The 23355-nt window shown below is 35.6% G+C and overlaps 10 protein-coding genes across 13 annotated transcripts; 3 read left to right on the top strand and 7 right to left on the bottom strand.

Annotated features, from left to right (window-relative positions):
• Positions 1 to 23: 23 nt before the first annotated feature.
• On the bottom strand, positions 24 to 5275 carry LOC100637866 (ubiquitin carboxyl-terminal hydrolase 19-like). The gene is made up of 23 exons (XM_011409247.2): positions 5256 to 5275; positions 4722 to 4858; positions 4510 to 4664; positions 4201 to 4465; positions 4101 to 4147; positions 3945 to 4045; positions 3818 to 3889; positions 3416 to 3771; positions 2945 to 3372; positions 2750 to 2881; positions 2531 to 2668; positions 2375 to 2485; positions 2202 to 2285; positions 2054 to 2154; positions 1846 to 2010; positions 1613 to 1765; positions 1418 to 1563; positions 1260 to 1363; positions 1126 to 1162; positions 956 to 1031; positions 467 to 619; positions 245 to 411; positions 24 to 150 (listed from the first exon to the last, which is right to left on the bottom strand). Exons 2-23 carry the CDS (start codon positions 4855 to 4857, stop codon positions 50 to 52), a joined length of 3228 nt encoding a protein of 1075 aa, XP_011407549.2. The 5' UTR covers position 4858; positions 5256 to 5275; the 3' UTR covers positions 24 to 49.
• A 75-nt stretch (positions 5276 to 5350) lies between these two features.
• On the bottom strand, positions 5351 to 5908 carry LOC100642086 (tumor suppressor candidate 2-like). The gene is made up of 3 exons (XM_003383086.3): positions 5738 to 5908; positions 5563 to 5689; positions 5351 to 5511 (listed from the first exon to the last, which is right to left on the bottom strand). Exons 1-3 carry the CDS (start codon positions 5857 to 5859, stop codon positions 5437 to 5439), a joined length of 324 nt encoding a protein of 107 aa, XP_003383134.1. The 5' UTR covers positions 5860 to 5908; the 3' UTR covers positions 5351 to 5436.
• Positions 5909 to 5967: 59 nt separating this feature from the next.
• LOC109585416 (uncharacterized) lies at positions 5968 to 9599 on the top strand. 2 transcript variants are annotated; one of them, XM_020001501.1, is made up of 17 exons: positions 5968 to 6064; positions 6118 to 6266; positions 6374 to 6492; positions 6543 to 6712; positions 6793 to 6907; positions 6954 to 7058; positions 7117 to 7369; positions 7415 to 7772; positions 7816 to 7946; positions 7995 to 8122; positions 8181 to 8469; positions 8517 to 8696; positions 8752 to 8848; positions 8914 to 9003; positions 9051 to 9153; positions 9202 to 9294; positions 9347 to 9599. In XM_020001501.1, the coding sequence occupies exons 1-17, from the start codon at positions 6042 to 6044 to the stop codon at positions 9539 to 9541; spliced, it is 2598 nt and encodes an 865-aa protein (XP_019857060.1). In that variant the 5' UTR covers positions 5968 to 6041; the 3' UTR covers positions 9542 to 9599. The 2 variants fall into 2 exon arrangements, with proteins under 2 accessions (XP_019857060.1, XP_019857056.1); XM_020001497.1 differs by having other exon boundaries at positions 8896 to 9003.
• On the bottom strand, positions 9587 to 15163 carry LOC100637741 (cullin-2-like). 2 transcript variants are annotated; one of them, XM_020001507.1, is made up of 23 exons: positions 15008 to 15163; positions 14845 to 14947; positions 14679 to 14789; positions 14517 to 14627; positions 14393 to 14469; positions 14268 to 14326; positions 14177 to 14214; positions 14021 to 14131; positions 13904 to 13972; positions 13679 to 13862; positions 13597 to 13631; positions 13358 to 13537; positions 13230 to 13313; positions 13049 to 13180; positions 12853 to 12999; positions 10703 to 10780; positions 10577 to 10643; positions 10365 to 10470; positions 10232 to 10313; positions 10032 to 10178; positions 9926 to 9988; positions 9830 to 9880; positions 9587 to 9776 (listed from the first exon to the last, which is right to left on the bottom strand). In XM_020001507.1, the coding sequence occupies exons 1-23, from the start codon at positions 15124 to 15126 to the stop codon at positions 9696 to 9698; spliced, it is 2235 nt and encodes a 744-aa protein (XP_019857066.1). In that variant the 5' UTR covers positions 15127 to 15163; the 3' UTR covers positions 9587 to 9695. The 2 variants fall into 2 exon arrangements, with proteins under 2 accessions (XP_019857066.1, XP_019857070.1); XM_020001511.1 differs by lacking the exon at positions 13904 to 13972.
• Positions 15164 to 15169: 6 nt separating this feature from the next.
• Positions 15170 to 16714, bottom strand: LOC105314840 (protein boule-like). 2 transcript variants are annotated; one of them, XM_020001564.1, is made up of 8 exons: positions 16655 to 16714; positions 16482 to 16559; positions 16288 to 16379; positions 16005 to 16059; positions 15723 to 15779; positions 15639 to 15675; positions 15441 to 15556; positions 15170 to 15398 (listed from the first exon to the last, which is right to left on the bottom strand). In XM_020001564.1, the coding sequence occupies exons 2-8, from the start codon at positions 16551 to 16553 to the stop codon at positions 15264 to 15266; spliced, it is 564 nt and encodes a 187-aa protein (XP_019857123.1). In that variant the 5' UTR covers positions 16554 to 16559; positions 16655 to 16714; the 3' UTR covers positions 15170 to 15263. The 2 variants fall into 2 exon arrangements, with proteins under 2 accessions (XP_019857123.1, XP_011407536.1); XM_011409234.2 differs by having other exon boundaries at positions 16606 to 16686.
• A 2-nt stretch (positions 16715 to 16716) lies between these two features.
• LOC105314590 (ciliogenesis-associated TTC17-interacting protein-like) lies at positions 16717 to 17154 on the bottom strand. The gene is made up of 2 exons (XM_011408853.2): positions 17018 to 17154; positions 16717 to 16971 (listed from the first exon to the last, which is right to left on the bottom strand). The coding sequence occupies exons 1-2, from the start codon at positions 17126 to 17128 to the stop codon at positions 16777 to 16779; spliced, it is 306 nt and encodes a 101-aa protein (XP_011407155.1). The 5' UTR covers positions 17129 to 17154; the 3' UTR covers positions 16717 to 16776.
• A 38-nt stretch (positions 17155 to 17192) lies between these two features.
• On the top strand, positions 17193 to 18002 carry LOC109585474 (uncharacterized). Its single transcript, XM_020001571.1, has 4 exons — positions 17193 to 17359; positions 17410 to 17515; positions 17576 to 17689; positions 17741 to 18002. Exons 1-4 carry the CDS (start codon positions 17208 to 17210, stop codon positions 17909 to 17911), a joined length of 543 nt encoding a protein of 180 aa, XP_019857130.1. The 5' UTR covers positions 17193 to 17207; the 3' UTR covers positions 17912 to 18002.
• A 24-nt stretch (positions 18003 to 18026) lies between these two features.
• Positions 18027 to 19096, bottom strand: LOC109585453 (uncharacterized). The gene has a single exon (XM_020001542.1). The coding sequence runs from the start codon at positions 19049 to 19051 to the stop codon at positions 18092 to 18094; it is 960 nt and encodes a 319-aa protein (XP_019857101.1). The 5' UTR covers positions 19052 to 19096; the 3' UTR covers positions 18027 to 18091.
• A 59-nt stretch (positions 19097 to 19155) lies between these two features.
• On the bottom strand, positions 19156 to 21746 carry LOC105314837 (spartin-like). Its single transcript, XM_020001518.1, has 14 exons — positions 21499 to 21746; positions 21288 to 21449; positions 20989 to 21206; positions 20848 to 20943; positions 20624 to 20805; positions 20406 to 20516; positions 20240 to 20317; positions 20089 to 20188; positions 19936 to 20033; positions 19815 to 19884; positions 19671 to 19761; positions 19536 to 19608; positions 19452 to 19483; positions 19156 to 19403 (listed from the first exon to the last, which is right to left on the bottom strand). Exons 1-14 carry the CDS (start codon positions 21651 to 21653, stop codon positions 19193 to 19195), a joined length of 1677 nt encoding a protein of 558 aa, XP_019857077.1. The 5' UTR covers positions 21654 to 21746; the 3' UTR covers positions 19156 to 19192.
• A 70-nt stretch (positions 21747 to 21816) lies between these two features.
• LOC100641960 (ADP-ribosylation factor-like protein 5B) lies at positions 21817 to 23280 on the top strand. The gene is made up of 6 exons (XM_003383085.3): positions 21817 to 22078; positions 22129 to 22189; positions 22350 to 22404; positions 22492 to 22668; positions 22933 to 23084; positions 23126 to 23280. Exons 1-6 carry the CDS (start codon positions 22033 to 22035, stop codon positions 23169 to 23171), a joined length of 537 nt encoding a protein of 178 aa, XP_003383133.1. The 5' UTR covers positions 21817 to 22032; the 3' UTR covers positions 23172 to 23280.
• Positions 23281 to 23355: the final 75 nt, after the last annotated feature.

The raw sequence follows: 23355 nt of genomic DNA, 5'->3' as shown, positions 1-23355 counted from the left end.
TGGTTATTTTAACAAATAAAACAATAATAATTTTAAATAATAATAACTATTAGCTCTCTCTTCTCCTGTAGAACAATAGATAAGTACTATTGTCTGATATATAATTCTTTGATATTCTTGTGACATTTTCATCATCATAGCGGAGCCAATCTTTAATTGAAAAAATTATAATAAAAATGTAATAAAATTATATACAAGCCTACATGTATCTTCTTTAACACCTCCCTCTTTCCCCACCCCGTACCTCTTTTGTCTCCATTTTGTGAGAGTACGTTAGCCACATAATGGCCAGCAAACACAGCCCCATAATGATTGACGGTGGCATATAAATCATACAGTGCTGGGGTACCATTAGTAGCAGCTGTGTAGCTAGAGGGATCCGTGTGTATGTATGGACTCATGTCTAACCCACTGCAATAGGAGGGAAGGAGAAGGAATTTTACTAGATGTTGCAGCTGCTGCTTACGTCAATGGAAACTCAACGTGTTTGTCTATCTTTGTCCTCCGTGTCAAGTCGCTGAATGAAAACCTCTTGAGATGGATTATAAGAATATGAGGGAGTCTTGAAACGGAGAGCCTCTTGGTGGCTTCTCTGTGTTCCTTGCACCTTGGACAATACCTACAGGATATACACCAGCGTATGAGTATCAGATAGTATGGATTCTCTTCTTTTCACTTTTGGTCTAATTTGGTCCAAGACCATGTACATGTACTATAGTACAGGGACTTTGGCTCGATTTTGGAGCAACTTTAAAAATTCTTTAAAAATTCAAATGTGATCGGAATCAGCTCCAACTTTCTACACATCATAAGAACATGTATATGTATCAGAAAAATTATTAAAATGAAAATTCTCTCTTTATGATTTTTGGTAAAATTTGGCCCCAGACCATGTACTATAGTACAGGGACTTTGTTCTATTTTGAAGCAACTTTAAAAATTCTTAAACAATTACCATGCATTCTCTTTAGGCAATGTTTCTGGTTCAGTAAATAGTTGAAGACAATCCTTTAATCTAATGTGTCTGCCTTCTGTTAAAATTTTAAAAAATAACAATAATAACAACAATAACAACAATAACAATAATAACAACAATAACAATAATAACAGGAAGAATACGTGTACCTCTTTTAATGGCTTCTTTGGCTGAGCTCTGGTAAGCCTATTGAGTGATGAGAGAGAGAGAGAGAGGACATTAAAAAATAAAACAATAATAGTAATAATAATAATAGTAATAATAATAATAATAATACACTCACTGATAAATCTTTATTAATCACGTCCACCCAGCTGCTGTCATTAGGATTATTCCTCCAGTCCATTGACAGTAAACAACGATTTGTTAATGTCAATGTGTCTTTACCTAACAACAAACAAACAAACAAATAAACAAATAAAGATAATGATGTACACGTACCTCTATTCAGTAAAGGGCTTCCAACTGTTGTACAAAGGTCATCGATAGGTACTAAATCAAAGAAAAGGGGCGGGGCAGGTGTGTGTCCATTATTACCAGCTGCTGAATCAGAACCATTTGAATATTTTTTACAATCAACAGACCAACTACAGTACATCATTAATAACAATATTAATAATTAATAATATTAAATACTTGGCATATTTTTCAGCTCTATCTGCAATATTATCAAAAGTCAATTGAGTGATCGGTAAACTGATAACAAAAGGAAGACCAACCACCTCCAAATTATTCCTTAGCTCATTACACCTCTTCCTGTGCCTTGACCAATCATCTTCCTGACACTTTCTAGAGAGAGAGGGAGAGAGGGGGGAGAGGGAGGGAGGGAGAGAGAGATGAAGAATGAGGGGGAAGTGACAACCATTCACCTGCTACAATATTCAACTGATTTACATCTGCTGCATCTCTTAAAGCCACTCCCTTTATCACCACACCCACAACATTTTGAAGGAAGATTACGAAACTTAACCCTCTGAGTTACGTGTAACTCAATGACCTTCTCTTTTGCTTCATGAAACGATAATACCTCGCAACTAAAAATAGACAAAGAATCTAAATTTAGTAACACCAACTTACATCACAATAAAATCATTGTCTTTCATCTCTGACAACTTCTTTTTATGATTGACGGCCATATTAACTAAACGACCATTTTTAATAACTTCAAACACTCGTAACTAAAAATAGTAACAAAATTATGATGTAATTGACCACACCCACTCACATTCTTCATAGTGACACTTGTTTTAGTAGCAACAGAAGCTTTTACCAATTCAAGAGTGGATTCCGAAGAAAGGCTGACCACCACCTGTAAGAAAACACCAGAACCCCAGAATGGAATATTCATAGACACTAAAACCCTAGGCCTGAGAGTACTTAATGGGTGTGGTTAGTTACCTCTTTGGGTGGAGTCAGAGGGTCTTTAGAAATGAATATGACTGATAAGGTCACAGATTTCACCGGAAGAGGAACAGAGAGAGAACTGAAGGGGTCAAAGGTCACAGACTCCTACAATTAATTAAAATAATGACAATTAATGACAGTCACACCCACTTTACTACAGTCCGGACACACTAGCAATGATTTAAATTGACCTCCGAACAAATCAACAATAAAAGAATCATTTCTCTTCTTATAATTAGACCAAGACTCCTCCGATACAACTGAATCAGGTCTACCATCGCTCTCAATCTATAAATAGTAACAATATGACATCATCACATTAATGTTACTAATAATAGCATAAATACATGTTACTAATTATAGCTCCACCTGTGCAGTGACTGGTTTTGATTTTATTCTGTTGAGGTCTTCATGAAGTCCGTCGAGGAAGAAGGTTGTAAACTCGTGAGCGTCTTGCTGTGCGTAACCACTGAACTCATCCCTTCTTGATCCAATCAAGTCCTGGAGGAGAAAGATACATGCAGATAAAATCATCATCATCATCATCATCATGATTGTTGTTACTTTTATTTTTCTTGGTGATATATACGCCATCTTTCCAGACCATAGCTTATCAATCATTGTATAAAAGCACTCAGCGAGTTGCCCCTGACAACCAAGAGGATTATCTTTGTTAATGTCAGTCCTGTACTTCTCTCCCAAGAAGAAGTCCCTCACTTCAACGGTGTTACTGAGGCACTGGAGGATACTGCTCATGAAGCAGGTGTTGCCAAGGTTAGCAATACCAGTCTCACTGGGACCGGCAAACAAGTCTGACGGGAGGCGATGGAATAATGAAGTCGACGGTTGGGGGCTCGCCTCTTGTTGGGGGCGTGGCATGCTGAGACATGCTGACGATGCACTTTCAATAGAATGAGTGGGTGGTGGTGGTGTACTGTTAATTAGAGTGGGTGTGGTCGATGCATTATTAATTAATGTGTCATTATTATCTCCTGTAATAAAAATAATAATTATTATTATTAATACATTAATTACCATTAGTGCTAGGTGTCATCCTAGTAGGTGTGGTCTTTTCCGTTCTGTGCAACATAAAAGGGTTAAATTCAAAATTCATTGCAGTCTTCCCGACCGGTTTATTATTAGCAACACTAAGATCATCAAGGTTATTAACATCATCATCATCATCATCATCATCATCAAGATTATTGAGAGTGGGTGTGTCAGCTCCTCCCTTCTCTTGAGGCTTGCCCCCAACAGGAGTGAGGGCCCTTGGGCTCTTGACTGGTCTCTCAAGGCTCTTCCATCTGACGCTCGGGTCCGACTTATTCAAAACTAACTGAACGTGCCTATCACTGACATTGTAGGATGAGCTGTCAGGTTTTATGACATCACTAAATTGAAGGATGATGTCATGTGATGTCATATGATGTCACTTACTATAGTTTGACTTTCCACATAAACTGGGTTTCACAGCTGGTCCCAGGGTACAATGACAAGAACCTAATGTTCCTGTAATGAAACAAAGAAACGTATTCATTGTGAATTATAATGAACATGTATGTACTTTGTCCTGAATTGTAGTACTGCTGAGGATTTATTAAAAGTAACAAGACAAGAATCACGGACAACTTGTGATACAAATATTTTAACTAAGACACCATCGCCCTATAAAGAGGAAGAACATTAAAGGACAGAGCAGGACATTGTGTGATGCTGTTACCTTTTCTATGACATCATGTGGTAAATGCTTCAAATTAAAGAATTCTTCTACAAATAAAAACAAATTTAAAAAGCAAATAAAAATAAAAAACAAAACAAACCTTTTACTTCATCAAAAGAATTACTCATCTCAGACAGCAACTGGTCACGAGTCACGTGATTAGTGGTTGCGTGATCAGATGAAAGATCATTTAGTGACTCCACCTCCTTAGAGAGTGAAGTGGGAGGGGTTTCACAGTGAGTACGAACAGGTGGAGGGACAGTAGGTACAGGGAGTGAAGTGGGTGGGGCAGTAGGAGGAGCATTGTGAGGTGTGTCATTATGTAAAGGCGAAGCAGGCGGAGTGTGAAATATATCCTCATCAATCTAATTAACATCAGTTAATTAATTAATTAGTTATTAATTCATACTTCTGTGTCGGAATATTCAGTATCCCTAAGCTCTTCCCACCTGTGAGGTGTATCTTTCTTCAGTTTGATTTCAACTCTATTTTTACCAGCAGGTTTGATACGACACTTGTCAGGTGCTACAGGCAAAGACAAATGACAATCCCAAATAGTCTCACCTGAGAAAAAGCAAGACAAGAATCAATATTAGTGTTATTAATCCATTTTAAACTTACCATTGAGGAGCAAGGAGCAGTGCTTGGACTTAAAAAGTGAAGTGGTGTCATCTCTCTTTAGGTTTCGTGGCAATTTCAAAGTAACAGTCACAAACTCACTGCTCTGGTACCAGTCCTCTTCAACACCTGACGCCATGCTATAGACCTCTTCAGGTGAGATCGACGGTGGCCTATGAATATCATTACTGTTTATTACGGTATCCACCTACGGTGATAATTGGCCGCCATTTTGGACGGCAAGATTCAATGGAGGATGAATGAAGAAAAGGCAAAACTGATTCTTTTCGTTGGCATGGAGCATTTTCAAGCTACAAAAGCTGGTTGGAGGAAAGAATGGTCGCTGCTAAGCATCTCCTAAAAGAGATTTGGTGCAATATGAAGCATATTCTTTAATAGAGCTTGCTTTCTGCATTAGCCCATTCATACTCCATAGAAAGTTGCCGTCCACGAAAATTATTTCAGAGTCAGCCAGGCTCAGTCACGCCCCTTACCGTATATCATTCTTTGACGTAATTCATTCTCACCCAAAGAGGTCTATTGCCTATTGGTAGGTGTGGCTTGTAGAGCAATTAACTGACAGGCGGAGCTTCTAAAATATGAATATTTAATTAATAGTGGGAGTGGCTCAGTTGAAAAAATTATTTTAATAATGATCACAATAATAAAATCAATGATAAAAAACAATTAAATATTTACAAGAGGTTTTGCATTCGGTCTATAGATCTGCATTTTCCATTAATATGATAGGCAAGTCCACATGAAGTCTTGGGTGACACAAGGCAACTTCTCCCTATATTGAGCAAAGGAAAGACTATCATTATTACTAAGGTATTACTGTAACCTGTGGTCTTATCCCATTGTGGCTCAATAGTCTCATTGTCCTTCTAATAGGACCTTCTCCAGGTATTACTCGACATTCTTCATAAAAAGAATGAGCTAAATCTCCATCTTCATCAAAATACTGTGAACTGTACAAAAGACACTAATAATTCCGTCACACTCTTTACTGATTGCACCTGGTTCTTTTGAGTACGTATGGATTACACTTAAAGGGAGGCCTCACGACCGCATTCTTCCCTCTCTCTCCCTCTCCTCCACTTTTATCGTCTTCTTTCTTGCCAGACAACAAGCCACCCATGAGTATGACACCTTCAATTTTACTTTGTTTTGCTCTGAGCTCAGCAGATAATTAGATCTAATACGGTAATATTCAGAGATTTTACTCCAAAGGCAGTTATCTATCATAGTAGTCACATGAACAATTGTAAAAACAGTGAAACTTGATGAAAAGAACAGCCCTTTAGTTGCTGCCTTGCAAAGATGGCAACCCCATTCCATGACAAGTAAAAACACAGCAGAATGGTGAGAATGGTGGATATAATGTTTGTTTATACAGTTCAGCACTGGTAGAAGAAGAGCTACCAAGGAAGCAGCTAAGAGTTGCAGCTGTACAAGGAATGCTGCAATCAAACACACAGCACACGTCAACCATTGATATGTCAAGACTTCAATCGTTTAATGAAGCAGTGGAAACAGCAATTGCTGGTACGTCATCGTATCTGTGCCGGCAATATGAGTAGCTGAGTACTTATTGAAGGAGTGAACAATATGACATCATTAATTTTATTTTATTTGTCATTGTTGTTGTACAGATGTCAATACACTGAGAGAGAGGAGCTTGACTTTACTTTATGAAAGATTCTCGTCGCTCGATAAAACAGCAATCATACACAAAGAAGATTTCCAGGGAGATGGAGATCAAATTTGTAAAGTAAAAATAAAAAAATAACAATGATACTATTAATGTATATGCAAGTATAGAAGCTACTATATAGAATGAAAGAGTTTAACAAAAACTACAAAGACAAGAACTTGGATAAGCATCTTCGGTTAGGTCTTAGTAAAGTGAAGAGTCCAACAATAACCATTGGAGTTCTGGGGAGGATAAAATGTGGAAAAAGCACTTTATTAAATGCACTGACATACTCAGAGTAATAATCATCATTATTGTCATTATCCTCTTTGATATTGATAAAGTACTGTACATCTAAAGTGCCTTTACTCTTTATAGGTTTTTCCCTACTGACCAATGCAATCCAGAGACATCAGTTATAGTTAGCATAAGACACAGTAGTTCAATGCACAGTGGACTCTGTGATACTGACCCTCAACATGGGAAAGGATTGGTAATACATAATACTCCAACTGTTCTATCATGTACTGTATATGTAGAATTGTCCTCAACTGCAGAATGAATTGGGAGTAGTCATTGCAACACGTTCCTTTGATATACAAGAGAAACTAGCTGAAATCAACACAAAAGCAAGACACACAAAAGTATACTAATACTTGATAATTTATAAATGGATTATTATCAATATGTACATGCATGCAGGCTGCTCAACAGTATTACACTATAGTGACTAACATCCCAGCATTATCAAATGAGAAATCAGCTATTAATCTGGTACTGCAAGACACTCCTGGTCTTGGAGAGGCAGTTGGCTCTAAAGCTACCAACAATATTGCTGATCTGGCAGAAACAGCTCTCCTGAACTGCTCTGCTTACATCTACATACTGGACTGCAATAAACTAAGAGATCTATTGGATGTAGAGGCACTTGAACTATTACAGAATAAAGACACTGGTGAGATTATGAGCATTTTATACTTATGATGATTATCTCATTCAGAGGTATATAAGGATGGACGACTCATTACTGTTGCTAATCTTCTTGATCGTGCTATAGAGCGAGCTCCGGGTAGCAGATCAGGCCGAAAGATAACCAGCCTGACACAAATACAAAACAACGTGAGGCACATGATGAAGAACGATATCAAGATAGTCATACCAGAGAGTCTCGTCATACCAGCTGTAGCTCTGTGGGCATCTTGCTCTAGATTGATACCTCTTGATGATCTTGATGGAATGGAGGACCTTCACTCGTGGAGGAAGAAATTTGAAAGAACATTGGACATTAGAAGAGACAGAAAAGTGAATTCAAAAGATTTCATTGAAAAGGCTAGTGGGATACAAACAATTGAGGAATGGTTAGTGAATTATTAACTGGTGATTTGTGTAATGTGTCTATAGGCTAAGAATGGTAGCTCAGTTCAGTGAGCCAGTACTGCAGAAGAGCAAATATTCAGATGCACTTCACTGCTCTAAAGTATGCATCAACACCTCTGATCTCTATCAACAAGAGCTGAAAAGAAAAGCTGATGGTATAGTGCTACATGTTGATACAACTAGTACCATTGTCAGTTAAATAGAACTGGTATGTGAAATGGAAGTACAGCAGGCAATGTGGAATGAAGCAGTGAAACTGTTTAATGACATTGAAACACAGTTGCTATTATTCAGATCAATATTGGAGGCAGCCTATGATCAAGACACAAAAGTAAAGGAGTTACAATATGTTAACAGTACAATATATTTCAGACATTCCTTTGTTGCAGGAGCCAAAGCAGCGTATGCTAGGAATTGCTAATGAGCTACTAGATACGTTTCAAAGCACGTGCCTTCAGAAATGCTCAGCACCTCAATATGGAGAGAAAGAAGAAGGTAGTGAACCATTACTAGTAGGAGATGAAAGTGAAGAGAGAGCAAGAGAAAGTGAAAGAGAAGTAGAGGGAGGAGAAGTTGAAGACGGTGAAGATGATGATGATACTACTCTTGATGATACTCATAAAGATCTACCAAACACAGTGATGTCTAAAGTGTATCGTGTACTTGAATTCAAACTAAGTAAGAATTCAAACTGATTGAGTTAATGATGGAATGATGCTATTTAGATCTGCAGAGTTTCATAGTTGAATTAGAAAGCAGAATAAATGATTATCTAGAGACAGTTCGTTTTGTGTGTGTACCGGCAGCAATTCCACTGGAAGAATTTGGAGAAAATAAGAAACAATTGTATCAATACGCCCTCAACTTTTTTAACACGAAAATGCTTCACAGACAACAAAATGAAGGTAAAATATTTCAATATTATTGTTTCATTATAATTGTTATTATTATGACACACAGCACATGTTTACAAAGCACCAAGACCAGATGAGATTCAAGACATTTTAACACATCATGAAGTGACTCTGAATCAACTTAGAGAGAAAGCTGAAATCAAGTAATTAGAGACATGCACATGCACTGCATGAAAAAAAGGATTAGTAGAATTATTGCATACAATAGGAAACTGAAGCTAGGCTGGCTAGGAAGAATGGTGGTTTGGATTAAAGCAAAATTTGGTCAAGAAGATGCAAAAGAAACCCACACAATGAGGTAAATGCTGGACCAGGTCTGACATTTACATTATTTCACACTAAAAGGAGGGGAGATGTAGTCTCAGCTATACAGTATCTGCGAAATAAAAAATGCATTGACGAGTGCATTAGATACTTGGAAGTTACTTTAAAGAAAGAAATAGTGGAGGTATTTTTGAAAATAATTATTCTCAATTATTCTTTACACACACCACAGTGCTATTACAATACATACTCACAGCATGTGAAGGCAGTGCTACAAGAATATGAAGAGAATTGTCTGACGCTAATGGCTGAACTGAGCTCCAAGGTATGTACTAGCAGCAGAGTGACTGCTCTACAGTATGTCTTGTTTGATGTAGAAAGAGACAGAAATTCAGGAAGTGTTGAGAAAGTTGCAGCAGACGTGCAAAGAACTCAATTATTTAATTAATTGTAATTACACCATGCAACAGCTGAAAAATGAAGTCAACCTTGAGCTAGTCAAAGCTTTTGGGAAAGAAGAGGAAACCGAATTGGACGCCTCAGATTTAAATTTAAGCCAATACTCTGTTTAAATATCAAAATTTTTTGTAGTTTTTGTGTGAAGTTTTTAAATATAATTTGCCTCTCAAAGCACTGTTGTAACAGCGGAATAATTGAAATAATAAAAAGTAATAATAATAATAATAATAATAATATTAATAATAATAATAATAATAATGATAATACTCAAGCAATATAATGATACGTGTCTCTTGACTCTGCGTCTCTTTCAATATACTGCTTGTCAATAAGAGCCTCAATACATTTCTATTAATAGTAACATGATGTAATGTATACATTTCTATTAATAGTAACAAAACCTTTATTAAAGAAATATTTGGATAAAATCTGTGTTTTATTAATAATATAACCTATGAAGGAGAGACTAATAAAAATTATAATAATTAATTAATTACTTCCTCAATTAATTGATTGTGTTTTAAAATCTTTCTGTGCTTCATTACTCTTACTAAGGCCGCCTGTAATTATTATTAACAATTAATTAATATTAATGAATATTACCTGTATAAACATCTTCCTGTCCTCCAGTACCATTTGATGTGTTTGCTCAATGTCTTGGGTAGTCTCTCGTTGCAGCTGGCCTGATATTTTGAACTTTGTTCTCTTGTTCGAATAATTAAAATTTAGCAACAGCTCCTGTCCAGTGCTCTAAAGACAATCAAAAATAAATAAAATAAAATAAAATTAATATTAATAACTACTATTAATATTTTCGCATCAACTAGTGATTGGACAGTAGGTTTTAACTCTTTTTCTTCAATCTGAGTCCAGCTGCTCATAGTCCTTGAGGGTGGGTGGGAGAGTGCAAAGGGTTAATAATGGCTAGTGGCCTACTGTAAGTCTAGGCTCTCTTTAGTCTCAAACAATAAGAGGATTATTATTTGATAGGTTGTCATGGTAACGAAGTAGGATCTCTTGAGATATTGTAACTTCAATTCACCTAAAAAGAACAATCATTCATGAGTATTCCTGTACAGATTAGTCTGATGCCACTACATCAATATCTGCTCTATCTAAACACATGTGCTGCTAGCCTGGCCTGTTACCTGTTGCTAGGTGATGTAACCATGACAGGTGCCTTCCACAGTGCCTTGAGGAGTAAAATCCTTCAAACTATAAAATAAATAAATAAATAAATAAATATAATAAATATATAAATAAATAAATAATACTTTAATTAATGACGTTAGAAGTTCTTGAGGTAACACAATGGAGGGACATGGAGATTGTGACAGCTGCCAAGCGCCTGACTACAACAATAATAACAAATAAATAAATAAATAAATAAATAAATAATAATAATAATAATAATAATAATATGTTGCATAGAGAGTTTGAGCTAATTCTGTTCATAGTCATACCAAAGGCCTAATATGGTCTTTGACTAAATTTCACCAAAATGAAAAGGAGTGAATTCTTCATTTTTATATTTTTTCTGATACATATACATGTTCAAATGTTGTGTAGAAATTTTAAGCTAATTTTGATCAAGTTTAGATTTTTATGATTTTTTAAAGTTGCTCCGAAATCGGACAAAAGTCCCTGTACTATAGTACAGGAATTTTTGTCAATTTTTGTCAAAAATGACAAGTGAAGAATTCTTCATTTTTATATTTTTTCTGATACATATACATGTTCAAATGTTGTGTAGAAATTTTAAGCTAATTTTGATCAAGTTTAGATTTTTATGATTTTTTAAAGTTGCTCCGAAATCGGACAAAAGTCCCTGTACTATAGTACAGGAATTTTTGTCAATTTTTGTCAAAAATGACAAGTGAAGAATTCCTCAATTTTATTACATTTTCTGATGCATATACATGTACTTATGTTGTGTAGAAAGTTTGAGCAGATTCCGATCAAGTTTAGATTTTTTATGATTTTTTAAAGTTGCTCCGAAATCGGACAAAAGTCCCTGTACTATATAGTACAGGGATTTTTGTCAATTTTTGCCAAAAATGACAAGTGAAGAATTCCTCAATTTTATTACATTTTCTGATGCATATACATGTACTTATGTTGTGTAGAAAGTTTGAGCTGATTCCAATCAAGTTTGGATTTTTTATGATTTTTTAAAGTTGCTCCGAAATCGGACAAAAGTCCCTGTACAGGGATTTTTGTCAATTTTTGTCAAAAATGACAAGTGAAGAATTCCTCAATTTTATTACATTTTCTGATGCATATACATGTACTTATGTTGTGTAGAAAGTTTGAGCTGATTCCGATCAAGTTTAGATTTTTTATGATTTTTTAAAGTTGCTCCGAAATCGGACAAAAGTCCCTGTACTATAGTACAGGGGTTTTTGTCAATTTTTGCCAAAAATGACAAGTGAAGAATTCCTCAATTTTATTACATTTTCTGATGCATATACATGTACTTATGTTGTGTAGAAAGTTTGAGCTGATTCCGATCAAGTTTAGATTTTTTATGATTTTTTAAAGTCGCTCTGAAATCGGACAAAAGTCCCTGTACTATAGTACAGGGATTTTTGTCAATTTTTGCCAAAAATGACAAGTGAAGAATTCCTCAATTTTATTACATTTTCTGATGCATATACATGTACTTATGTTGTGTAGAAAGTTTGAGCTGATTCCGATCAAGTTTTAGATTTTTATGATTTTTTAAAGTTGCTCCAAAATCGGACAAAAGTCCCTGTACTATAGTACAGGGATTTTTGTCAATTTTTGCCAAAAATGACAAGTGAAGAATTCCTCAATTTTATTACATTTTCTGATGCATATACATGTACTTATGTTGTGTAGAAAGTTTGAGCTGATTCCGATCAAGTTTTAGATTTTTATGATTTTTTAAAGTTGCTCCAAAATCGGACAAAAGTCCCTGTACTATATAGTACAGGGATTTTTGTCAATTTTTGTCAAAAATGACAAGTGAAGAATTCCTCAATTTTATTACATTTTCTGATGCATATACATGTACTTATGTTGTGTAGAAAGTTTGAGCTGATTCCGATCAAGTTTAGATTTTTTATGATTTTTTAAAGTTGCTCCGAAATCGGACAAAAGTCCCTGTACTATAGTACAGGGATTTTTGTCAATTTTTGCCAAAAATGACAAGTGAAGAATTCCTCAATTTTATTACATTTTCTGATGCATATACATGTACTTATGTTGTGTAGAAAGTTTGAGCTGATTCCGATCAAGTTTAGATTTTTTAATGATTTTTTAAAGTTGCTCCAAAATCAGACAAAAGTCCCTATACAAGGATTTTGACTAAATTTCATCAAAAATGAGAAGGAGAGACTTTTCCATTTTTACAACATTTTCTGATACATTAATTGATACTATATATTTAATTATTTCATACCTGAAGTACTAAAGTTGAAAAACTGATTGTCTCCTTTTCCTTGTCACTCTTTAATTTCTCGTGAAACTCAGTCACAAGGTTTTGACTAAGTGTTATATCCATAAGCATCCTCTGGAGTCTGGCTGTGTACTCATATCCACAGACATGCTGTGAAATGAATAAAAACACAATCTCTCTCTCCCTCTCTCTTTCTTACCTTCAATTTTTGTACCATGTTTTCTTCAGCTTCCATTGATACATAGAAACCGTACACGAGTCGTCTTGACAACATTCTCGAATAAAACTTTTGAAAAGTATCCTTGTCCTCAATAAAATTGAAGACGGTAATCTTTAAACAACAAAAACAAAAAATAAACACAAACAATACAATATCTTACAGTATCATCAAGCTTTTCTTCAAGTTCAGTGTCAGTGATTCCTTTGGTACCTTTCTTTAATAGCTGGTCAGTGTAGCGAGCTAACTATTAATAATACTTAATTAACTAACCATTAATTAATTAACTACCAGTCTTGGTGATTGACAGTGTTGCTGATGTCCTTCAGAATAGTTAACAAAACCACGGCAACCCTCGTTCAGTGCATTTAGAAATGACTTGTTTCCACCAAAAACGTCAAAGACAATATCTTTATATTTAGAATAGACGTTTAGAATGATGGTCATGAACTCCAGGGCCTCAACAGATTGCTATCAAACAAACAAATTAATAAACAAACTAACAAACAAATTAATTAATAAATACATACTTTTGATGACATGAATGCTTTAATGCAAACCAAGCCTATTAATTAATTAATTAATTAATTAAAGGTCATGAATATTAATTACCATCATTGGTAACTTTTTCCTTAAATTCTTTAATTAGAGTTTCAAGTGTTTTTGGTATTCTACTCAGTAGAATAAACAGGTTTGACAGGTTCTCAAACTGCTCAGACCTCATCATTTGAGGAACGTATGACAATAAATACTGGAGCTGGTCAGTAACCAGTTTCATTTCACATTCACGTACAAACTACAAAATAAATAAATTAATTAATAAATTAATAAAATTACTTTAATTATTGATGATTGGTGTAAAAATTTCTCTCCTCTAATCTTTGCAATTTGCAATAGACTCACAGCCTAAAAGCAAACCACACCCATTTAAAACCACACCCACTAATTACTGACCTCTTTGATGTACTGTGGATAGGAGAGGTCAGTTACCAGCTGTGAGGCTAGTTTACGATATATTGAACTTATCTCTGACAGAAACACGTCTTCAAATACTCTTTGATAATACTAATAAACAACAACAAGTCAACAACAACAACAACAACAATTTACCTCATAAGGTCTCTCTTTATCATATTCCGTAACTTCAACTTTAGCAACAAATAAATAAATAAATAAATAAATAAATAATATTTGAACTAACTGAAAGATTGTAAGACATCATGGGCCATCCCTAAATCACTTTGATTGCCTTCTTTAACACTGCATGTGTGTGTGGGATAAATATTAATCAATTAATTAATAATATTAATTAGTTGATGTCATTACACTTCATTAATTACAGCTGATATTAATTTTTCCTCAATGACGTCAATCATTCTTGTGCGCCAAACTTTTAATGACATCTAAATAAATAAAATAAATAAATAAAATAAACGATAATTATCATTACATTTCTAATTTCTACTGGTGCGTTTGGATCAACTGGTGAAGTTGGCGGTAAAATAATTCCAGGAACATTGTAATCTAAAGAATCCTGAGGTCTATACTTATTGAGATGAACCTAAGAGAAACAATTTAATTAATATTTATTATTATTATTATTATTATTTACTCTGTTAAAATATGAAAATAAACTGTCCAAATAATGAGCTCCCTGGCGGTAAAGGGACCAGCTGTAATGATATCGACAAAATAACGATCTTGAATCCAACACTATAATCTCCTATAATGTGATGATTAGCCACACCTACCCAGGCAGCCCCTCCCACCCACAGTACCTCGGCTAGTGCAGTGACCGAGTCCTCTAGAAGTGAACGAGTTGATTCGTAAAGTTTCTCTGCAAAAGACTTAGGGAGTGCAGCGCACAAAGCATATATATCACTAGTCATAAGATAAGGAATCAACAAATACTAGTATACTGTCGGTATATTATTAGGATACGATATGTTATTATTCCAGGTTAGTCTTTTTACTGGCCTCAGTTCCACCACGGCACTTATTGTGGCACTCAAGTCTTTCCATTTCTCGTCAAAATCCACCACACCAGGTCTAAGAGACATCTTAACAGGCAACCACACCCCCAATTAATAACTTTTAACAATATTAACTTGTAATTATCACTATTGTGTTATTAACTTATTGTTGGTAAAAAGAATTCATCATTATTGAGACATTGTTAATTATTATTATTATACAATTATTGAAAGAAGCATGGGCTGCTGTATTGTGGCACAGGGAGAGCAGGTGGAATTTGAGGAGGAGAAGGAAGATATTGTGGAACCGAAGGAGAAAATTGTGGAGGATGAGGGAGTACCACAGCGCTATACAGCATCTATTGAACAATTACTAACAATGATTAAACTGAGTCACTTACTATCCCAGTTTGGTGCAATTCATTGTTTAACGGCTCTAAAATACCATTGTTATAATAGAAGTTTCTACCTTGATAGTTAATTATGGATACAGGATTAGATTCAGCTTGAATATACTCTATTAACACAATACTTTATGATGAATGATATTATATAATATAAATACATTTTATACAATAAAGTGTATAGTCCAATAATACCTGCATTACTTCCATTATATTTATATTGACCTGTGTTCTATAATCATTAATTAAAGTTTGGCATGTTGAGAGATTCATTGTTACCTTTTTACGAATGGCTCTACAAATATTAAGTGTCTTGTGATTAAACTCTACCTTTGCCTAAAAGAGATTAACTAATCAATGAAACAATGAATAATGAAGAAGCCATAGTAATGGAGCTAATTGCCGCCAGTTGTCTTTGAGGGAACCACACACCCTCCCTCCTCAACCTCAACTAAAACAACAGAGGTTAGTGCCATACCTGAGCTTGCAATGTGCAAATGCAAGCACTAGCAATTAGCACATTGATAGTGACTTTATGAAGTTCAGTTAGTGTCAACTTACCATCTGTAGGACCTTCTTTGCTATGACTTCATCTTTAAAAGTAACAAATCCATACCTTTAGATGAATAAAACATGCATATAAACAGATCACTGTAGACTATGAATGAATGGAAAGCATTAATAATGGAGTACAGTTAGAAGAATGACTCATCATTGGATATGTTAATAACACATTAGCACCTAAATGACAGTCACATTGTCATGGTATATATATATACATGCTGTATGAGTCAGGCAGGCTCTGCTTGGCTAGTATTATATTGATGTGCATTACATGTCATACCCTTTTGAAATTCCCTTACGGTCTGTTACAATGTTGCAATCTTTGATTGTACCATACTGAGAAAAGAAATCTTTTAACTCGGTTTCATTAGTCTACCAATAACAAACACATGAAGACAGAATATTGTTTATGATACACGACTGGTTACAAATTAGTATAGTCTATTAAACATGCAGGGAATAACAGGCACTTACATTGTAGGGAATATTTCCTATAAATACTCTGGTGGTAATTTCCACACCATGTTCAATGATGTAATGAGACATTGTAATCTACAAAATGAATGTAAAAGGGCTGGCCTAAGAGAACCATTCTTACATAACTTTAGCACTCTCTACTGCACTCAGTAGTAGTCTGCTCTGCTTACTTTAGCCGTTGGCGTTTAGAGCTTGCTTTGGGCTTGCACAGCCTGGCAAATTTTACACTCGCTTAGTTTTATAATCATCATCAATAATAATAATAATAATAATAATTAATTATGTTTATGGTCTAGGTGGAGCTTTTGGATGATAAGTGAGAAGGTTCTGGAGGTAAAATAGGAGAATACGGAGCAAAGAAATCATAAGCAAATCCATACACATCATCAGGTTTGTGTATCAGAAGAGACTGTAAGAAGTCAGCTAGAATAGCACCAAGTTCTGGGTGTGTTTCAACAAATTGAGAGTGTTCTTCAATCAGTGCATCCTATTAATAGATACAGTCCAATCCCATTGATTTATAACAGATGTACCTTCCTATCTAAAAACTCTGATATCATTTGAAGGTCCTCAGGCCAGGGCAAGTATCCAGTTATAGTCTCACTAGCTTCTTCTGTAGTTTCAGCCATTGTTTCTGTAGTCATGGTAACAAGGGTGTGGCTCACACGTGCAGCTAGCTAGCTAGCTCATAGCTGCATGCAGCAGCTTACAGCATAAACTGTAATGGTCAGCATAGCAAGTCAGCACAGCCAGTCAGCAAAGGTCAACCTTACCATAATGAAGAGCTATTGTATTTGCGTTTTGTTCTTGTCCTCTTTCTTCTTTCTTGGTACAGTAGAGGGAGGTCCCTTACATGCTTCCTGTCAACTCAAATGGTAAGTGTAATATATAATAGCTAATGACATTAATTCTTGTTAATATGCAGGACATGGAGCACAAACTGTACTACTGTGAGTACTGCAATTCTTGCTCAAATTGCAAAATGGACCAGTAACACGTGTCCTCCTAATACTGAACTCTGTGGATACAAGGTACCTATATATATATATATACTTTTAATGCATTAATACTGACTCTACATGTCACTGCAGCTAAAAAGCAACACTACAAAGGAAATTACAGCAACCCATACTACCCCAGTTCATCATTATGTAGACGATCTTAAAATGGACTTCACTGATGATGGAGGAATGTGTACAGTTGATGTAAGTTATGATTATTAAATGTCGTTAGTGATGTGTTCATTGCATATGCAGGGGTATTCCAAGTCTGAGGTCTGGTATGCTGTACTAGATGATGGTACTAATTATTGTAATCTCCACAATCTTGTAACTGGGGCTGGACTTGACAAGATGTACAGTTTCAACGAAGCTACTTCTGATGACAACTGTACCCAGTACTCATCAGCTAACTGTGACAAATACTGATGCTTTAATTAACTGCTTGAGTGTGTTAATCTTGCTGTTTTAAAAACTTTTCCCTTTTTGATAAAAATAATTCTTAATTTTTAAAACAGTGCACGGAGAAGTATACTAGTTTCCGTTTATTTTAAACATGTGCTTACTCGTGTACTAATTATTATAATACACAAAAAATGAAATTTAACATCAAGTGCTACCAAGAGCAGCAAGAATAGAAAATGTCCACAAAGTTAAATGAAATTGAGTGATAGGAGGAAGAGAAAGAAAGAATGAAACAACTTTATTCCAAATGATGAGCAGTGGAAAGTCTCCAGGACTAATCTCTACCTTCTTCTTCAATTCTAGGTCACTGCTGTTGCCACTGGATACAACAATATCCCTTTCATTAATGATCTCTTTTGTAATGACACGTGTTTCAATGGGAGACAAAGACTTGAGGTATCCAAAAGCAAGAGGAACAGGTAGAAAGAAATGATAGGCTCTTAGCGAAGTAATATGAGTTACTAATGATTTAGGATTGGGTTTATTATTAGTGACTAAGCCACCTTGAAGACCAGAGCACTTGTCACACTGAGGATAAAACCGCTGGACTCCTCCGCCATGAGGCAGAGTACTAGTGGGTGGCTGATGATCACAAACAAACTTAGTCACAGACTGTCTTTTACCACAAGTGTGGCAGCCATACTTCTTGCCTATCTCTTGTATAAGGACCTTCTCTGAAGAAGTAGCGTATTTATTTGAATAAGCCGGTATCCACTGGCGAGCAAAAGCACCAGGATTAGCCAAATGGCTTGGAACAACAGAACAAAATTTACCGCCTAGTGACCTAAACAAAGCTACACTGACAAGAGAAGACGTCAATAATTCAGGGACATTGAGTCTCATGTGGTTTGAAGTGTCTCTTGTTAAAGGTGCCACAAATGGTCCCGCTAATGAATAGGCGGTAACTACAGCACATGAAGCCGAGATTGCAGCTGATGTAATTGATATACCACCTATTGTAGCCACCACTAGAGCTGGTAGGTGAGTAGCTAAACGTAATGGCTTTAATACCAGTAGCTGATTGATCCCTAGTACTACAGGAAAGGTCACGGCTCCAGCTGCAGCTCCTACTAATGATTGAGGGACACTCAATTCAGCAGACATTTTCCCGGCCACTTGATAATTAGCCACGCCTCAAACCACACCAACAATAATTAAATTTTAAAAAATAAAATAAAATTCTGAAATGAGATGCAATTAATAATAATGGTATAGCTCTGTAAAAGGATAAAGTAATACAATAATTCATGAATAGAGTACTTCTTTTATTGGCTTGTTTTTATGTTTATTTACAGACAGAGGAGGAGTTGAAGTGCTTGTACTACTAACAGGATCAAGTGTCCTACTTGTAACCTGTTGTTGCTCTTCTGCTCCTGAATCATATTGATGATGAGATACTTCTCTCTCTTTCTCTTCTTCCTGAGTTGATATAACTTTACCAACTTTACCAAGGAAACTAGATATAAAAAATATAATTACATTAAAATCATTTTTCATAATATACCGTATGCCCCATGTCTTCCAGCTCCAATAAGTCTAAAATGAAAATAAAAAAATAAACAAATATTAATAATTGTTTGTCACTAACAGAGACAAGATCTACTGTATTACCAGCTGCAGCTAAACCATCATCACTGACACGACCAGCCTGATCACCATATCTGAGGGGAAGAGAAGTGAAGATGAGCTGTATGCCTCCATTATAATGACCACTCTCTCTTACTTGTGTCCAACTGTTTTACTAGTCTCTGTTCCAGCTCCTTTGATGATTGCTTTGGCTCCTTGCTCAAGATCTGTGAACACTTTACCAGCTCCTAACAAATACAATTCATTAAATTAAAGGAGGGATTACTCCAGCTGCTGTCACCTTTAGCAGTTGATTTGGTTACTTTCCAAGCTTCCTTAGCATGAGGATTGATCTCTCTACCCTTCACCATCTTTACAATGGATACATATGTAACCATAGCAACCAATAATAATTAACATACATCAGAATCAGCAACAGCGGATCCAATCTTCTTCCCCACAGCAACAGTTCCTTTGGCCAGTGTAACCATCAAGAAATCACTCACCCCAACAACAGCACCTGTACAATAATCATTAATAAAATAATAATAATTATTATTAATGATGTACATTACCAGTTGCTCTTCTAGCATAGTATGCTCCTTTTTCAACTGATTGAGGTATTTCCACAGGCTGCTCCCTCGGCTCAATATTATCCCTCAGTTTGTCCCCACCCTTTGTTTAATAAACAAGTAAAACAACAAACAACAAAAAACAACAACAAACCTTGTTTAGTAGTTCACCAGCTTTATTTGTGCCAGTGCTAATGACACCAGATACCCAACTAACACCAGATTCTATTTTCTACAACAATAATTATTATTATCATTAATAATAATTATTATTATCATTAATTATTATTATCATTAATAATTTATTGTGATTAATGTACTTCTGATATTGATCCACCCCAAGTGGGCGTGTCTTCTAGTTCAGGTTTTGAGTCCCCAGCAGCTGCTCCTGATGATTCAGAAACTTTAAAGTCACTCAACACTTTCAAAGTCTAAAATAATAAAAATTATCTAACACATGATCTTATGTTAGATTTGAATTTTAAGACAATTCCAATCTCATTTAAATTTTTTACAAATTTTCAAAGTTGCTTCTCACCTGATTCAGTTCCCTTATCTCATTCTTGGTCAATCCTCCGCTGAACACAATACCAACAGTGTGTCCGTTATTCTCAATGTCAGGGAAGACATAAGCAAACTGGCTGCTCCTAAGTACAGGTGATTGACCGGGCACCAGTGGGTATACAAAGTCACCACATTGGATAAACGCTGGAGGCTGACCTAGAGCTGGTATAATAACTATTAATAACTAGCTCCACCCACCTGGTATATGCTCTTTATATCGAAAGATGTGCATAGCTTCTGAAGGCGTACAGTTTAAGACACACCCACTTTCATTAACACGGATAACCTTACAACCTGGTAACTATTAATAAATAGTTAATTAACTATTAGTTAATTAACCTGAACTGGACGAGAATACAATTTCAGCCTCAGCTCCGCCCAAAGTATCTTTATTATTCCTTCCTCCTCCTGACACTGATTTCATTCCCATACTGCTTGAAACTGAGTCTGTAGGTCTGGAAGTATGAGTTTGAGTCTTTGGTAAGGATCTTGACAATTGTTTCTCTTCTTCCTTCTCAAGCAATGACTCCATTCTACTTTTAACCTGACCCTTTAACCTAAAAAGAATTATAAAATAAATAAATAAAATAAATAAATAAATACCCGCACAATTGTACATTTACAATGACAACAATTACTTTTCCAATTTCTTCTTTATTTCTTTCATGGCTGATGTTACCTCACGGCTCTCTTGTATAATGACCAGTCCAGACTGAGCTGACTTCAATGCTTTATTGTATAATTCAAGAGCTGGCAGTCTTTCTCCTTTTTCATCAGACTCCAAGGCTTTACCTACAAACCTAAAGGACCCAACATGACCAGGAGGAGTAAGGGATCCAAACAAATTACTTCTTTGCTTCGTCAAAGTAATCCTGGATCAAACCAATTTTATTTTTGTGATGAAGTGACGACATGTCACTCATAACTGAGCTGGTGGTGCTAGCACTGGCCACAGAGGAGACTAGGGGAGGTGAGGAAGGAACTTCTCTTTGCTCTTGCAGCATTTTGAAATAAATGAAATGAAATAATAGCTAGGAGAGAGAGAGAATGATGAAGTAGATTTGTGACTATCATGTGAAGAAGGCGTGGTCAAAACAAATAGGTGCGGTCATGACGTCATTATTTAAAGGTGTGGCTACTTTAAATGATACCACAAAAAGTTGATCAAAGAAAAGTCCAGTTCATGCCTTGTTGCTGAATGTGCTCTAGTTACTCTTATTGAATTAAGGACGAGTTGCTGCCGGATAGTGTTCTTTATCAACTGCCGCTCTCCTCAAAAGAGCCATACATAGTCTAGTGCCTGTGGGGTTGGATTGGAAAGGAGAGAGAGAGAAGTGAAGGAGCTCAATTCAAGGATAGATCAAGGGTCCTCGAGGCGGTATTATGGGTATAGTATGGGCTAAGCTATGGAACCTCTTTGGAAAGGAAGGTAGGAAAGGTTTATTCTTAATAATGTAATTGATATCTTTTATGAAATAGAATATAAGATAATAATAGTGGGGCTTGATAATGCTGGGAAGACCACCATATTGTATCAATTGTAAGTCTAAAACTATCAAGAATATATCATTGTATCTTTAAATCATTATTAATTAATTGATTATGATAGTAACACATTATTATGGGTTATATATAATTTGATTATGAGGTGTGGTATCATTATTGTCAAACATTATGCACTGATAACCTGTTCCCTCTAGTTTAATGAATGAAGTTGTGCACACATCTCCTACCATTGGGAGCAATGTGGAGGAAGTAAGATCACAATTACCACCCACACACACACACCAGCATCAAACACTGGCACTGATTTACATGTACAATACATGTTTATATTCTCAGGTAAGATGGCGTAATCTTCATTTTGTGATGTGGGATATTGGCGGGCAGGAGTCCTTGAGACAAGCCTGGAGTACCTATTACTCTTCGACTCACTTCCTGATACTAGTTGTTGATAGCACTGATAGGGAGAGACTGCAAGTCACCAAAGGAGAGCTTCACCAAATGTTAGAACATGAAGTATGTGAAAGGATGAATGCATGTACATGTACAGGGAGAGAGAGGGTTGGTGATACATAATGTGAACGTTTGGAATGAGAGAGTATTGTCCTACAGCTGGTTGTAATTTTGAAGAGGAAATTTAGGCAAATTTAGACATTTTAATAGTCATTGTTAAGTCATTATGCACATGGCCACTAATCCACCAAATGAAAACCCATCAATCACAGACAAGCAATTTGCTCAAATTTCATGATATCTAGCTGTAAGGTATTTTGTGATTAGGACCTAAAGAAGGCAGGTGTATTGATATACGCCAACAAACAGGACGTGAAGGGATCAATGGGTGCAACAGAGATCACTCAACACCTCAATCTGACATCAATAAAAGAACATGGCTGGCACATACAACCTTGCTGTGCCCTCACTGGAGAAGGGTAAGCCACACCCACTGGTAACCATGGTTACTTGTCTATAGGTTATATCAAGGATTAGAATGGATCTCGTCTCAAATCAACAGATGATAATTTATATTAATGACTCTTTAAATATTAATTTAAATAAAATAATGAATAAAATATTGACACATCATGTTATTATTTATTATTATTGTTTTGTGACAGCAATCTTACCTAAAAACAAAAAAATAAAACAAATAATTCTAAATCAGTGATAATTAAAGTGCAGGATCATCATCATAATACAAGC

Source organism: Amphimedon queenslandica, unplaced genomic scaffold (assembly GCF_000090795.2).
Source record: "Amphimedon queenslandica unplaced genomic scaffold, v1.1 AMPQUscaffold_13514, whole genome shotgun sequence".
NCBI classification, from domain to species: domain Eukaryota; kingdom Metazoa; phylum Porifera; class Demospongiae; order Haplosclerida; family Niphatidae; genus Amphimedon; species Amphimedon queenslandica.
This window is presented reverse-complemented; position numbering and strand designations above follow the sequence as displayed.